The 15,116-nt window shown below is 34.1% G+C and overlaps 1 protein-coding gene across 22 annotated transcripts in view; it reads left to right on the top strand.

Annotated features, from left to right (window-relative positions):
- Nucleotides 1-15,116, top strand: part of CHD9 (chromodomain helicase DNA binding protein 9) — a 275,163-nt gene that overhangs the window by 209,354 nt on the left and 50,693 nt on the right. For all 22 annotated transcript variants that reach the window (XR_008514580.2, XR_008514581.2, XM_024233433.3 and 19 more), the window contains 5 exons: nucleotides 1,977-2,087; nucleotides 6,282-6,478; nucleotides 6,913-7,112; nucleotides 12,564-12,723; nucleotides 13,157-13,246. Coding sequence is in view for 20 of the 22 variants with exons in the window: in XM_024233433.3 (XP_024089201.2) it covers nucleotides 1,977-2,087; nucleotides 6,282-6,478; nucleotides 6,913-7,112; nucleotides 12,564-12,723; nucleotides 13,157-13,246 (758 nt within the window). In the remaining 2 variants the exon portion in view is untranslated. The remainder of the gene's footprint in view (nucleotides 1-1,976; nucleotides 2,088-6,281; nucleotides 6,479-6,912; nucleotides 7,113-12,563; nucleotides 12,724-13,156; nucleotides 13,247-15,116) is intronic.

Here is a 15,116-nt window from a genome sequence, read left to right on the forward strand (position 1 = left end):
ACATTCATCAGTTCAAAGAAATATAAAATTAGTTTTTCAGTGGTTTTATAATATTAAAGCTATAGTTTAGAGAAAGCAAAAAAAAAGGAATTTAAATTCATTTCATTAAAACATTTGTTCCTGTCATTTCTGTTTTAATAAATATGCGCAAAATGCACACTTTGAAACACAGTATTTACCATTTGCTTTATTTTATATAAGCATCTTAAAAGCCAAACCTCAAAAGAATACTAGATTGAATGAAAGAGTATATTTATTACTTGGTAAGCAATAACATGAACAGAATCTGAAGTTCAGCAAGAGGCATTTAGCCTTTTAATTTTTGGTTTTTTAGACTTTTTGGTTTTTTTTTGTTTTTTTTTTTTTTTTTGAGACAGGTTCTTGTTTTCTCGCCAGGCTGGAGTGCAGTGGTGCAATCATGGCCCACTGTAGCCTTGACCTCTCAACCTCCTGGGGTCAAGTGACCCACCCACCTCAGCCTCCCAAGTAGCTGGGACTACAGGTGTGCACCACCACGTCAGGCTAATTTTAAAAGAAATTATTACAGAGATGGGGTCTCACTATGTTGCCCAGGCTGGTCTTGAACTTATGGGCTCAAGTAATCCTCCTGCCTTGGCCTCCCAGAGTATTGGGATTTACAAACGTGAGCCACCGTGCCTGCCCTGGATGTTTTATAAAGTTTAACTACAAATACAGACAGTATTCAACAGTTATCGACTCATGCTAAACTTGTTTCGTCACCACCTCCCACTTTTTCATACTGTTTCGAAGCAAATCCCAGATGTGATCACCACCTTTACATGTTTCCGTATGTATCATTAAAAATAAAGACTTTTAAAACATACTATAATACTATTACCACGTTTAAAAATAAAATGAAACATAATTCCTTGGTATTAAGTATCTAGTGCTTAAACTGACAGTTATCTTGAATATCAAAAAATGGCTTGTTTGCTTTTAACAGTTGTATCTTTTTAATGTGGGATTTTTCTGGATCTTTTAAATTTTATCAAGACTTTTTCTTTAATTAAGATTTTTACCTTTTGTTTGTATCCCTGATAATTGGGCATTATCTTAAAACCATTTACCACTAGTTTCCTTTGAAAATCATTTTATGTGACCATATTCTTCTATTTATTTTTATAAAAATTCACATACATTTTTCAGGCCCTTAACACATTGTGTATCTTCAATGCTTCTTTCATTTTTATAAAGCATTTTGAGGACATTTTTTGATGAGGCCTATTTACAGTGATTTAAGTTGTAAATAATGGTTATTAGAACACAAGTTAAAGAGTTGAAGTGTTATCTTTAGAGTTTCTTCCAACTAAAAGATTTTATAATTTCCACAGTATTTACGAAAATAAATAACTTGTATTTTCTTCTTTTGCTCCTCAATATTTTCTTAAATTTTTACAGTGGTTATGCAGTGTTTCTGTGGTAAGGTAGAGTTTCTTTTTTGTGTGTGTGTTTGGGAAAAGAGTTTTTAAAATGACAATGATTTATTTTCCTTTATTTCCCATATCCTGTGTTATATTTCCTTTAGGAGATATTACTATCTGAAAATGTGATGAAAATAAACTAGAAATATACCAGAAAATTAACTCTAGTGCAGGCAGGTTTGGAAATTCTTGTTCTCTAACCTAATTTCTTAATGGTCTTGTAATGTTTTTAGAAACCATGCCTCCATTCTCTGTAGCCTCCCCACCAAAAAGATTCAGTCCTTACTTACCAAAAGTATCAGAGTTAACCAACAGTAATAACTTATTTAATTCTACTCCTAAACTTCAGCCTGTGTTTGCATTAAGCCTTTGCCTTAAGCAGATGACTGCTGTGTTTCAGACCACTGAATTTGAAACACCCTTTGATGTATGAGTATGTGGAATTCAAATTCTATCCATAGTAAATGTGAGGAGATAATGTTTTAAGTGTACTTTGATAGATTTTTCCTCTAAAACTGCCATTATGTATTTCAGGCAAGTTTTGTGGCATCTGGAAACCGGACAGATATTTCTTTAGATGATCCCAACTTCTGGCAAAAATGGGCTAAAAAGGCAGAAATAGATATAGAGGCCATCAGTGGCAGAGTAAGTATTTTTATCTCTCTAAAATAAACTTGCTTTTAGGATACTTTGGCAATAGTATTGTAATATTTTAAGGTGTTCAATTATGCAGTTACTAAAACAAATTTCTACATATATAAATTGAAGTAGGGTAGCAGAATGAACTGAGTGAGGTACTCCTTCAATTTAATACATCTAATATCTCCCATGATGGGTTATCCCTACAGGGAAAGTTTAACTTTTGGATATAATTTACATTCTTAAAATTATAATATGTTTTTAAAATTTTTTTAATGTCTTCAAATCATGGGTTACATTTATTTTTTCTTTAACGTTTTCTTAGTGTCAGAACCCATTAATGATAATCTAGTAAAATGTAAATAAGAGGAGAAAAAAAGCAGTCAAGAAAGTGGCATTTTTAAAACTGTTTCTCTTATGACTTCCCTTGAGCTAAGAAAAGGTCAAAATGCTAAAATTCACTTTATGGAACTGATAATAATAGCATAACTGCTTATTTACTAAGACACTTGTCTAATAATTGTATAGAAATCAGTGTTTTTGAGTCTTACCAATTATCAAAGTAACAGCTAGATGATTAAAGGAATTTTATATTGAGCACTGATGCATTGGATCTTTGTTGATAGCCTTTTACATGTAAAGCTTTACAATTAGGAGTAACACCACTACCATCCATAAGTATTATTGTTGAATGCATTTTGGAAATATATGTAATTCTGTGTGAAACAGGTAAACGTGAAAAGGTAATTATAAAAATATTATTGGCATATGGCATGTTCATGTACTTAAACAAGTAGTGGGGTCTGCAAAACACTATAAAAGTTCTTAAGTGAGTTTAGTGAATTAACTGGATAGAAGATAAATATGCCATTGAGCCTTCCTAAATATCAGTACTAACAGAAATAGAAAAATATAATGTAATAGGATATCTACTTCACAGTAGAAAAAAAAAAGATATAGAACACTTAAGAATATACCTAAAGAAAGCTGTGTTTGATTTCTGTAAAGTGAAATTTGGTTGGGAGATGTGTCCATTGGGAATATTTTAAACATTTTAATAGTTCATTTGTAAACATAGAAATGTTAATGCATAGATGTAATGCAATGCAAATCAGAATGTTAAACAATTTTTTCTTATAACTAGACAAAATAATTTTAAATTTTTTTTGGAAGAATATTTAATGCACTCTTAGGAATCTGTCCTGCAGCAATAAGCATACATGTACAATGATAATATAGTACAGTGATACTCATTGCAGCATTTTTTGTTATAGCAAAAATTTAGAAACTAAATTTTCTATATGGGAGCAATGGTACATTCATACTGTCTAATGCAATAATTAAAAGTAAAAAATAATAAGAATGGACATTCTTATGTACCATCTACTGTGGACTAACAGAGCTCCAAGACAGAGAAAGAGAGAGATGCGGAATGATGCTTACAATGTGATCTCTATTTATGATTTTTCAGCAGTATATATTGGTAATTACATCCTAGTGGGTAAGAAAGTGGTAAACAAATAGATAATTTAGGGAGTGAGGAAAATAAAGCAGTAAGATGGTAGAGAGTGCTGGAGAAGTAGAATTAGACTAGGTGAAGTGATCAAGGGAGGTCACTGCAAAAGGATTATCTGCACAGAGACTTGAATGAAGAGAAAGAGCCAATACACTGTAATGTCAGGAAAAGCTTTGAGGCAGAGGGAATGGCAATGAGACACTGGTAGAAATAAGCTTAGTGTATTCTAGAAGCAGAAATACATTATGGCAGAATGTGAAGAGTTAGTGAGCATGGTGGTAATAGATAAGGTCAGAGACTGAAGACATGGGCCAAATCAACAGGGCTTTGTAGATTATTTTAAGGAGTTAAGGATTTTGTAAATAAACTTATATAAGCATATAGTCATTTAATACTTGTGCAGTAACATTTTAAAGTTTATACTTTTGTAAAAAATTAAAGACTTTTCTGAAAATGTACAATAAAGACTAACATTACTGTATGTTAAAGTATCTAAATATGTTAATACAGCTGGGCACAGTGGCTCATTCCTGTATAATCCCAGCACTTCAGGAGGCTGAGGCAGGAGGATTGGTTAAAGCTAGGAGTTTGATACCAGCCTAGGCAACATAGCAAGACCCTGTTCTCTACAAAAAAAAATTTTTAATTAGCTAGGCGTGCTTGTGCGTGCCTGTAATCCTAGCTACGAAGGAGCCTGAAGGTGTGAGGATGGCTTGACCCCAAGAGTTCGAGGTTGCAGTGAGCTGTGATTGTGCCATTGCACTCCAGCCTGAGTGACATCAAGAACCTGTCTTTAAAAAAATAAATTTAAAAAGTATATATATTAATATAAAACAATAGTTCAAAAAGTATGGTAATGACAGAAAGATACAAAGCAAAGAATAGGATAACAACAGAAAAAGATCAAAGTATAAGTTTATGAAATATACAAATAGTGCTAAAGAAAGATGATTTAATAAATGGTGATTAGGATATTGGATTAGCATTTGAAAGGAGCGTTATAATCCTGTGCTCTATACCAAGTAAACTCTAATTTGTGATAAAATATTTTTAAGTGTTTTTTAATCAAAACATGAAAAATAGAAATTAGATTTCTTTTCACAAATATTTGGGTGGGAAAACATTCTAAATTAGAAATTACAAAGGAAGTGATTCGCATATTTAACTATACAAGACAGAATTATGTAATGGAAAAATGAAAGTGCAGTCAGACTGGTGACACAATTTGTAGCAGACATGTATATGAAAGTTAGTGTTTCTCTTATATAAAAGCTAATATAAGTAGATCAAAAATGTATCAAATCTCAAAAGATTTGGGGAAGAAGACATTTGAAAATTAAGAAAAAAATACAATTAGTTTTTTTTGGTTTTTTTTTTTTAAGGAAACTGGGAAGGGGAAAAAGAGGAAAAGGGACAACTCTTTCTTACAGAAGAATTCCATTTAATAAATGTAGAAGGAATGAAGGAAATAAAAAATCATCATGAATCAACTGTAGTAATAATTGTAGCATACAAGATCCATCAGTGAATTCTAAAATTAGTGGGTAAAAGTTTAAGGGGACACAACATATTTATGTGTCTTCAAAGTATATCTTCCAAAATAGTTATTAATTCCAAAAGGAAAACTAGTAACTTCACAGTGGAGAAACTTGGCAAAAGTTAACATCACCTGTCATAAGACATCACATGCCCCTTAAATATAATGCATTCCATACATATTATGGCATACCAGGACCTTTATGGTCTGGTCCCTGCCTTCTCTCCTACCATTTGTCCTCTTCTGCTCTAGGACATAAGCATTTCCTGAAAATCTGATAACATTTCAGGTCCCTTGCTCTTTCCTCTACTTGTAATGCTATCTCTTCCCTCACTGCCTGGCAAACTACTTTTAATTCTTTAAGAAGTCTTTCTAGTATCACTACTTTGTGACATTTTCTCTGACTATGATACCTCTTATATCATAAAAAATTTCATCCCGAATAGCATTTATTTAGTGACACATTTGTCTGTGTAAGTAAAACTTTGGATTCCTTATGAGTAGAAACAGCCTTATTCATATTATACCACAGCCCATAACATAGTGCCTAGCTTAGAGAAGTTTCTCAATAAAAGTAAAAAGTATGTTAACTTAAATTGTTTTGAATGATTTAAACTGAATCGAACATACTGAGGTTGATGCAATTAACTGCCTTGCTTTTTGTGTATTAAGTCTTTTGGAAAGTGCTGTAAAATATTCATAACCTTTGACCAGTATTTCCATTTCTGGATACTTCCCTTCTTTTGAATTTATCTTTAGAATAAACTTAAGCCACAAAGATTTACTTTAGCATTATTTATTTTAAAAATTAAGAACAATCTAAATTATGAATTAGGTAAAGAAAAAGTATAAGGCATAAATTCAGTTTAAAATATTTTTGTGATTACAATAATGTTATATTAATATACAAAATATCAAGTTCTTTTTATCCTATGACTATAATGTCATAAAATTTTACATGTGTGGTAGTAAGAATTCTAAAGGAATATAAGCAATTCTAAGTTGACTGAATAGGTTGGTGAAATTGTTAGTGGTTTCTTTTTGTCTGTGTTTCTGTAATTATTATTTGTATAAGGTGAAAATGTAGAACACTGTTGTAAGCAAAATCATAAAAGTACCTTCAAGTAATAGCTGTTCTGTTTTACAGAACAGCTTGGTTATTGACACTCCAAGAATTAGGAAGCAAACAAGACCTTTTAGTGCCACAAAAGATGAATTGGCTGAATTATCTGAAGCTGAAAGTGAAGGAGATGAAAAGCCCAAACTCCGGAGACCCTGTGACCGTTCCAATGGCTATGGAAGAACTGAATGCTTTAGAGTTGAGAAAAACCTCCTAGTTTATGGGTAAAACATTGTTTTTAATGTTTGCTCTAAGTAGTCTGGTATGTAATGTTACAGAAAATATATACTGGTTTTGAGTATATTTTTTATCTTAGAATCATTAAAATTTACTTTTAAAATACTCTATTTTTTAGCATGTATTTAAGAGCAGAATGATGAGATTATCCTCAAGTATTTAAATTTTCAAAGTATCACTAAAGTCAAACTTCTTGTTCTTAAATTCGCATATTCAGTAATACAAATTAGATGTTATCCATTACTGAATAAAATATACTAGAAATTACTATACCATTCCTCTACATTCTATGCATGGGTAGGGAAGACTTAATTAGCAAAAATGACAATTTTTTTAAGTTTTTCATTCCTATTATCTATGAGTTAATATTTTTCTCTAGAACTTGACTCAATATCAATATAACTATACCTTTTTTAACCAGGTGGGGCCGATGGAGAGAGATTCTATCTCATGGCCGTTTCAAAAGGCAGCTAAATGAACATGATGTAGAGATAATTTGCCGAGCTCTCTTAGCATATTGCCTTGTTCACTACCGAGGAGATGAGAAGATTAAAGGTTTCATATGGGATCTCATTACTCCAACTGAAGATGGACAGACACGAGAGCTACAGAATCATCTAGGTAAGAACATTATTTCATTTGCTTTTAAAATTTATTTTCAGTTATATAAGTAATACTTAACATATTCTCCTATAAAATATAAAAGCATTACAAATAATATTAAGGAACCTTAACCTTCACTCCCAATTCAAGTTCCAGCTTCAGAAAATGCCAATGTTATCAGTTTGGTGGATTTTACATTTTGTTATCAAATACGTATCTGTTTGGAATTGATGACCCAACTGAATGTCTTAGAGGTCTTTCCGTCTATGCTCAGATAGATCTATCTCATTTTTTAAGTTCTGCTTAGTATTCCATAGTATGGATATTCCATAATTTATTTAGTATCTCCTTTGATGATGGGTATTTAGATAGTTTCAATTTTAGACAATTAAAAAACAAGTTTCAGAGAAGATCCATGTACCCTCCTCCTTGTGCATGCAAATAAATCTTTCACTAAAGTAGATATCAAAAATGGAATTATTAAAGTATAGCTTATATACATCTTTAGTACCTAAAATGTGGTCTCTGGGTCAGCAGCATCAGCATCTTCTGGAAGCTTCTTAGAAATGCAGAATCTTAGGCCTCAGATTTACTGAATAAGAATCTGCATTTCAACAAGATCCGTAGGAATTAGTGTACATATTAAAGTTTGAGAAACATTGATATGCAATTTTAAATTTTCATAATACTTTTTAATTTTTGTTTATTATTTGAGACAGGATTTTGCTCCATCCCCCAGGCTAGAGTACAGTGATGCAAACATGGCTCAATGTAGCCTCGACCTCCTGGGCTCAAGCCATCCTTCTGCCTCAACCTCCTGAGTAGCTGGGACCACAGGCATGTAGCACCACACCCGGCTTTTAAAAATTTTTTTATATTGTAGAGTCAGGATCCTACCATGTTGCCCAGGCTGATCTTGAACTCCTGGTCTCAAGCCACCCGAAGTGCTGGGATCACAGACATGAGCCACCATGCCTGGCCTAAATTTTCATTATAATTTAATTTGCTGTCCAAAATGGTTATGCCAATTTACAATCCTCTCAGAGGTATATGCTAGTACTTTTTCTCCTTAGCCTTGCTAACAGAACATTCTTTTTTGCATGAAATAATTATTTTATAGCATAAAATAATTGAATTTCCAGTAAAAAATAAAAAGAATTACTATGCCCTTAAATTTGTTACAATTTTATTCTATTTAATCAAAAAATATCTATTGAATGCCTGGTGTGTGTCTTATGCAAGGTGTTGAAAAGATAAGAAGAAACAAGATAGACAAGATCCCTGAGCTCATGAACCTTACATTCTAACCAGGTAGACAGACATAGTAAGAATGTACATTAGTTACAGATTGTGGTAATTACTGTGAAGTAAATAAACCATTGAGATGAAAAACAACAGAAAGCACCCATTTTAGATAGGGTGGTCAGTGTAGGCCTATTTTAATAGGAGACAGTGAGTTTAATTAATGTGAAGACCTGACTTCTAGGTAGATGGAAGAATCACACAAACGTAATTTCACTCTTTCTTGAAACTCCACTAGAAAAAAGTAAGGCACTAAGCTTAACAAATTCTACAGAACAAAAGACTTGGATTCCTCAACAAATAAATTATCGGATTAGGAGTGAATAGAGAGGTATCTATTCACAGCCAAAGGTGACTTTCTGCCCCAATCCCACCCCTACCACAGACTATCACAACCTTCAGCGTGTACTGGCATCTAGTGGGTAGAGGCCAGGAGTTCACAGATAGTCTCCCGCCCCCCACAATGAAGAAATATCCTGCTCAAAATATTGTAGTGCCAAGATTGAAACCCTGCTATAACCTAAAAGAGATTGAAAAGTTATCAACCAGTTGCAGTGCGGGGTCTAGGGACTTTATTTTTATTTTTATGTTTTGTGACAGGGTCTCGTTCTGTTGCCCAAGCTGGGGTGTTGTGGTGTGAACACGGCTCACTGCAGCCTCAACCTCCTGGGCTCAAGCGATCCTCCTCCCCTGTAGCTGGGAATACAGGCGTATATCATCACACCTGGCTAATTTTTTTTTTTTTAGAGGTGGAGTCTCACTTTGTTGCCCAGGCATGTCTCAAAATTCCTGGGCTCAAGTGATCCTCCTGCCTCAGCCTCCCAAAGTGCTGTGGGGGCTTTATTTAGACCCTGATTGAGACAAATAACCCAGAAGAAATGTTTTATTATCTTTATTAACTAATTAGAATGTTGAATACCAAATATTAAGAAGCTATTATTGCATCTTAGGGCTGATAATAGTATTGTAGTTATTTTAATGGAGGCTTTATCACTAAATAGATACCTCTGTTAAATTAAATTTAGACATCACTAAATATCTTTTAGATATTGCTAAAAGATACCTTTGATATTTATGAATGAAATGATTGATTTCTTACATTTACTTCAAAATAATGTGAAAGATTGGGGATGAACAAAATTGGCCATGAGTTGATAATTATTGAAGGTGGATAATGGGACTGTTGTATATACTTGTATGCTATAATTTTAAAATGAGCATAAACTCTCAAAAATGGGAGAGGAAACGGCAACAAGATTTTGGAAGCTGGAGGCAAATATATTAGTGGTAACTGATTTAACCAACCTGAGAGAGCTGAATCTTAGGTCAGCAGTGGAAAAGGCAAACTGCTTTGCTTTACAGATTTCCCAAATGTCTTAGGAATTTGTGACATCAGGAACCTCTGGAAGTGGGTGTGAAAGGATAGAAGCTTTCATTCAAAGTGGTTTAAAAAAAGGCCCTAAATACCCTCTTCAGTTCCATGTAGCCAGGATGAAAACTGACTCAAAATTTTTTCTCTGGAAAGAGTAAAATAGAAGTCTGGGTTGCACTGGTAGTTGAGTTGTGGAACTACTAAATAGGGATTAAATAACTGTGCATTCTGGTTGTTTCATTACTCAAGGAATAAAACTAAAGGGCTTGCCCCAAACCTAAAGATAATGACAGGAAAAAAAAAAAATCCCAGCCAGTTACCCTTCAGTGAGCCCACAATCACTATGCTCCATCCCTTCAGTCTCCGTATCACCTTTTTTATTTGTCACACTTAAATAAGAGCAAAAACAGCCAAGGATTATCAGGCATCTCAGGAAAGTCTCTAACATGAAAGAGAGAGACAAAAAACCATTGGGTGGGCACGGTGGCTCACCCCTGTAATCCCAGCACTTTGGGAAGCTGAGGTGGCCAGATCACTTGAGGTCAAGAGTTCAAGACCAGCCTGGCCAACATGGTGAAACCCCGTCTCTACTAAAAATACAAAAATTAGCCAGCCATGGTGACACGTGCCTGTAATCCCAGCTACTTGGGATGCTGAGGCATGAGAATCACTTGAACCTGGGAGGCGGAGTTTGCAGTGAGCCAAGATCACGCTACTGCACTCCAGCCTGGTTGACAGAGCAAGACTCTGTCTCAGAAAAAAAAAAAGAAGAAAAAGAAAAAGAAAAAAAACCATTAAAATGAACTTGAAGGAAACAAGATTTCAAAAAGGAGGACACCTTTTCTTTAACTATCATTAATATCTTCAAAGATACTTCAAATATACCATGACTTCGAAAGAATAAGGTGCTATAAAAACAGTGAAAGCAGAAGCCTATAAATTATAACAATATATAATGAAAATGAAAAAGTAAAAAGAAGATTGAATAATGAATCTGGGAAAATCTTGTTAGGAAGAAAATTGGAAATACTGAATATCTGTAGATTTCATTAGGAAAATTTAAGCATGTGTATTTTTAAGTATGTACTGTTTTCAAACCAGCAAGGGTGGAAAAGATTGGAATACAGAACTATTTATCATTCCAGCAAAACACAGAAAGAAGGAAGGTATGATAAACAATAAAATTGTAAAACTAAGTATATAAACATATGTGTGCAGCCTATGTATATTTTCACCTGTTAAAAGAGGAAGATTGTAAGATGGGGGAAAAATAAACATTTTTATACTTTAAAGAGATATTATTAAACACCAAACAAGCTTAAAAGTTTATTTAGTAAAACTATACCATGCAAATACTAAACCGTACAAAATGTTATAGTACCATTAACATAGAACAAAGTGAATTTAAGATGGAAGGTATCAATTGGAATAAAAAAAAAGGGACACTACTTAATAATTAAAAAGAATAATCCATAGAAGAAACTATAACAAGTATGAACTTATATACATCTAAAATAGTCTCAAAATGTAAAGGCAAAAGAAAAAAAAAACCTCTGCCAAAATTATAAGGAAAAATGGACAAACCCATATAGTGCTTCTGTGTACCATTGTAGTGGAGTACCCACCTGTTATAAAATGGCAAGGAAAAGGTAAATGAGGTACAAGAATTGCAAAAGGAGTCAAAACTGCATTATTAATAATTGTGAAAAATTACAAGCAAAACAGCTCAAATATCATGGAAGATTAATAAATAGGAGGTGGTATAGTTATGTAATAAATTATTATACAGAAACAAAAATAGATGAATTAGAGCTTCATGAGTCAACCAGGATAAATCTTTTAAAAGTTCAGAGTAATAAATAAGGTGCAGGCTCACATTTATAATATAATATCTGAAAACTTAAATACTAAATACTTATCCAACATAGGTAATAATAGTATAAACATGCATGGAATGGAAAAACAAATTCAGGGTAGTGGTAATCTCTGGGAAGGAATGAGTGAATTTGATAGGAGAGGACTACATAGGGACTTCAAGTATGTATTATTTCCTTTAATAAAAAACTAAGTTGTTGGTGACCAGCCTGGCCAACATGGTGAAACCCTATCTCTACTAAAATACTAAAGTTAGCCAGGCGTGGTGGCGCATGCCTGTAATCCCAGCTACTCAGGAGGCTGAGGAAGGAGAATCACTTGAACCCAGAAGGCAGAGGTTGCAGTGAGCCAAGATCACGCCACTGCACTCCAGCCTGAGCAACAGAGTGACTCTGTCTCAAAAAAAAAAAAAAAAAAACTAAGTAAACATGGAATATATGAACATGAAGTGTGGCAGTACGTTTTTGTAGTTTTTAAATATTTCACAACAAATAACTCAAAGAACTAAAATGAGTTTAGCTATCTTGAAGAGGATGGCTAACCTACTAATCTATCTAAATCAATTTTGAAAAGCAAGAGTAGAGGGCAAAACATATCTTTTAGTATCTAGGAAAGCAAAATTAAGCAGAGGGCATGAGTTTGATCTTTTGGGTTTTATATTTGTAAAAAAAAATCTGTTTTGGAAGAAAAAGGATATCAGAATCAATATGAGATGTAGAATTGTTAGCTATTTGGGGGAAATATGTTTTAATATGTATAAAACCATCATCTTGATTTGCCAGTATTGTTACTAATATTTTAAAGATCTCTGAACAGACCTCAGAAAGTCTCCAGAAATTTCTTGCATTGAAACGATCTTTCAAATTGCAAAGTTTTATACAAATTATTCCTAATTTTACATGTCCTTCTTATTTTAACAGGCCTATCAGCTCCTGTACCCAGGGGTCGAAAAGGGAAGAAAGTAAAAACTCAAACAAGCTCATTTGATATACAAAAAGCAGAATGGCTTCGAAAATATAATCCCGAGCAGCTACTTCAAGATGAAGGCTACAAAAAACATATAAAACACCACTGTAATAAGTAGGTAGTAGGGTATTTTAAACACAACTCTTTAAATGTTTACTGTTCTGAATTTATTAATAATCTTTAAGCATGCTGATTTTGAGTACAGAGACAGCATGGTCTAGAGCCAATCCTAATCCTAATTTTACAAGGTATCCTTCAAGCAAATCATGATACCTCTTGTGTCATTGTTCTCACCAACAGATAAGTAAAACTGGCCTCCAAATGAGCTCATTATATCTTACTTGTATATGAAATAATGATGATTATGAAGATTTTGGAGAAGTTCTTTATATATATGGTAGTAATAAGATTCATTTAATCAGAAGTGATTATTATTTCATTATTTTAAAATCTGTACACAAATTCCTTCCTAATTTTAACCCCATGTCCGAATATTTTAAATTATTAATGTCTTTATGCCTTTTGATTTATTTTCCCTTGTTTTTAGGGTTTTGCTTCGTGTGAGAATGCTGTATTATCTAAAGCAAGAAGTCATTGGAAATGAGTGTCAGAAAGTATTTGATGGAGTTGATGCAAGGTAAGTTAAACAATTTTTATTATTTTTGTTTATTTGTTGTCTTGGCCAGGCAGCTTCAAGCTCCTGGGTTCAAGCGATCCTCCCACCTCAGCCTCCTGTGTAGCTTGGACCATAGGCACACCACCACACCTGGCTTAAATGATATATTTATTTTATTTATTCTTTTTTTTTTTTTTGAGACAGTTTCACTCTTGTTGCCCAGGCTGGAGTGCAGTGGCACAATCTCAGCTCACTGCAACTTCCGCCTCCTGGGTTTAAGCAATTCTCCTGCCTCAGCCTCCAGAGTAGCTGGGATTACAGGCATGCGTCACACCTGGCTAATTTTTTTGTATTTTTAGTAGAGACGGGGTTTCACCATCTTGGCCAGGCTGGTTTCGAACTCCTGACCTCAGGTGATCCATCTGCCTTGGCCCCCGCAAAGTGCTGGGATTACAGGCTTGAGCCACCACACCCAGCCTATTTTTATTTTTCAACAACATGAGGCAAAAGTTATATGACCAGAATATTGTATATTAGGCGGCTTCTTAGTCTGTGAAACTTGTAAGGTAGAAAATCCATGAAACTTAGGGAATTAACCCTTGCCAATTTGTTACTTTTCTTTCATTGCTCTCATCTTGGCCATCACTAGAAGTCACAACGTAACAATAGTAGTAGTAATATTAAGAATGGTATCTAAACTAGATGCCATTAAAGCAGACACGGATTTTTTATTTATTTATTTAATTGTTTATTTATTCATTTTGAGACAGAATCTCACTCTGTCACCCAGTCTGGAGTGCAGTGGCATGATACCGGCTCACTGCAACCTCCACCTCCCGGGTGCAAGTGATTCTTGTGCCTCAGCTCCCTGAGTAGCTGGGATTACAGGTGCCATCACACCTGGCTAATTTTTGTATTTTTAGTAGAGATGAGATTTCACCATGTTGGCCAAACTGGTCTTGAACTCCTAACCTCAGGTGATCTGCCTGCCTCAGCCTCCCAAAGTGCTGGGATTACAGGTGTGAGCCACCACACCCAGCCCCAGACACAGACACTGATTTAATGACCAACTCATTCATTCCTACAGAAGTACTTTTTGAGTACTCAATAAGCACCAGGCACTGTGAAGCACTAGGAATACAAAGACAAGACACAGTCTTGATCCCTAAGGAGTTTATGGTCTCAGTAAGGAGGAAATAGAAAAAACTATACCGCAATGTAATAAATACTTTTGTGTATGTATAGGATACCAGGGAGGTGCTGCTAGAATTTTCTATTTCTAGTTTCATCTTGCCTCTTAATACTACAAGTAACCTTTCCCAGTTTTCTTCTCCATTCTCTATAATTATCTGATTTATATAGCTCACTCTGCAGAAACCTACTACTCAACTCCCCATTCTCAGCAAATGATATTCCCCCACCTTTGTAGAGGAGAAATGTAAGCACACCATAAAACAGAAATTCCTTCAGCTTCCTGCCACCAAATCTAAAATTTAATTTTTCTGTACTCAGTCTTTTCTTCTTCCCTCTTATTACAATTAAAGAAGGTTTATGGTGACTGACTTCTATATCCACCTATGATCCATTCAACACCCTGGTCTCTCATTTCCTTGGCCTTTATATAGTTACCTCTTTTTCTCCCCACTACAGCCGCATAATCACCTGGTCATACAGTTGATCTTGCTATCACCAGTAACAGCACTTATTTAATCAGAATTTTGACAGTGACATCCTTCCTTCTAACTCACTGAACTTAGGTACTTCTCATTATAATTCTCTAATCTCATCACAATTTCCCCACATCTTACCACTTACTCACTAGCCATCACCACTTTCATGCCCCCTCTTTCCTCATTATTCAACATAGATTCTATATTCTAGCACTCTACTT

This window comes from Pongo abelii, chromosome 18, assembly GCF_028885655.2.
Source record: "Pongo abelii isolate AG06213 chromosome 18, NHGRI_mPonAbe1-v2.0_pri, whole genome shotgun sequence".
NCBI classification, from domain to species: Eukaryota; Metazoa; Chordata; class Mammalia; order Primates; family Hominidae; genus Pongo; species Pongo abelii.